Raw genomic sequence first — 1,797 nt, forward strand, 5'->3', positions numbered from 1 at the left:
CCCGGACGCCTGGGCCCCTCCCGGACGCCTGGGCCCCTCCCGGACGCCTGGGCCCTTCCCGGATTCCTGGGTTCCTTCCCCGGACGCCTGGGCCCTCCCCCCGGACGCCTGGGCCCCTTCCCCCGGACACCTGGGCCCTTCCCCGGACGCCTGGGCCCTTCCCTGGACGCCTGGGCCCCTCCCCGGACGCCTGGGCCCCTCCCCGGACGCCTGGGCCCCTTCCCCCGGACGCCTGGGCCCTTCCCCCGGACGCCTGGGCCCCTCCCCGGACGCCTGGGCCCCTTCCCCTGGACGCCTGGGCCCCTCCCCGGACGCCTGGGCCCCTCCCGGATGCCTGGGCCCTTCCCCCGGACGCCTGGGCCCCTTCCCCCGGACGCCTGGGCCCCTTCTCCAGACGCCTGAGCCCTTTTCCCGGACACCTGGGCCCCTTCCCCGGACACCTGGGCCCCTTCCCCGGACGCCTGGGCCCCTTCCCCTGGACGCCTGGGCCCCTTCCCCGGACGCCTGGGCCCCTTCCCCTGGACGCCTGGGCCCCTTCCCCCGGACGCCTGGGCCCCTTCTCCAGACGCCTGGGCCCCTTCCCCGGACACCTGGGCCCCTTCCCCGGACGCCTGGGCCCCTTCCCCCGGACGCCTGGGCCCTTCCAAGGGGACTGTGCAGCCCCAGACACTTGGGTCCCTCAGGGGGTTCCTGGGCCCTGAGGGTGGGTTCCCGGACACCTGGGCCCCTCGGGTCGCGCTCCCGGACGCCTGGGCCCCTTCCCGGCCGCCTGGGCCCCTCGGGTCGCGCTCCCGGACGCCTGGGCCCTGACGCGCCCCCCCCGCGTGGCCGTTGCGCAGGACTCGGTGCGGCTGCTGGCGGTGGAGGCCTGCGTGAACATCGCGCAGCTGCTGCCGCAGGAGGACCTGGAGGCGCTGGTGATGCCGACGCTGCGGCAGGCGGCCGAGGACAAGTCGTGGCGCGTGCGCTACATGGTGGCCGACAAGTTCACCGAGGTGGGCGGCGCCCGGCGGGACGCGCGCGCGGGACTCCCCGCGACACGCCGGCACACGCGGGACTCCATGTGACGCGCCGGGACGCGTGGGAACACGCAACAGGGGCTCCCTTCCCCCCACACACCCCCACGTGACCCCGCGGCGACCCCTGACCCCGGGGTGACCCTAGCATGACCCCCCCGTGACCCCTGCGTCACCCTCATCACCCCCCCGCCGCAACCTTTGGACACCCCGCGTGCCCCCGTGACCCCTGTGTGACCCCGTGACCCCTGTGTGACCCCTGCGTGACCCTCCGTGTGACCCTGTGCCCCCTGTGTGACCCCACGACGCTGTGCGGTGCATGACCCCCGTGCGCCCCCGTGACCCCTGTGTGACCCCGTGACCCCCTGTGACCCTGGTGTGACCCCCACGACCCCTGTGACCCCCGCCTGACCCCCACGTGACCCCCGCGTGCCCCTGCACCCCCTGCGTGACCCCGTGACCCTGTGGGGTGCGTGACCCCCGCGCGCCCCTGCGACTCCTGTGTGACCCTGTGACCCCTGCGTGACCCCCGTGTGACCCTGCAGCCCCTCCGTGACCTCTGCGTGACCCCTGCGTGACCCTGCGACCGTGTGACCCCCATGACCCCTGTGCACCCCCACGACACCCGTGTGACCCCTGTATGACCCCTGTGTGGCCCCTTTGTGCCCCTGCACCCCCCCATGTGACCTCGTGACCCCTGCCTGACCCCGTGACCGCTGCCTGACCCACGACCCCTCTGTGACTCCTCCATGACCCCGTGTGACCCCTGTGTGACCCCATG

General features: G+C 74.9%; 1 protein-coding gene across 1 annotated transcript in view; it reads left to right on the plus strand.

The window, feature by feature from the left end:
* Positions 1–1,797, plus strand: part of LOC112963845 (serine/threonine-protein phosphatase 2A 65 kDa regulatory subunit A alpha isoform-like) — a gene marked incomplete at both ends in the record, with an annotated part of 11,726 nt that overhangs the window by 3,050 nt on the left and 6,879 nt on the right. The window contains one exon of the mRNA XM_026061283.1: positions 840–1,005. Coding sequence (XP_025917068.1) covers positions 840–1,005 — 166 coding nt within the window. The remainder of the gene's footprint in view (positions 1–839; positions 1,006–1,797) is intronic.

The sequence above is a fragment of the Apteryx rowi genome, unplaced genomic scaffold, assembly GCF_003343035.1.
Source record: "Apteryx rowi isolate R43461 unplaced genomic scaffold, aptRow1 scaffold_1798, whole genome shotgun sequence".
Lineage (NCBI taxonomy): Eukaryota > Metazoa > Chordata > Aves > Apterygiformes > Apterygidae > Apteryx > Apteryx rowi.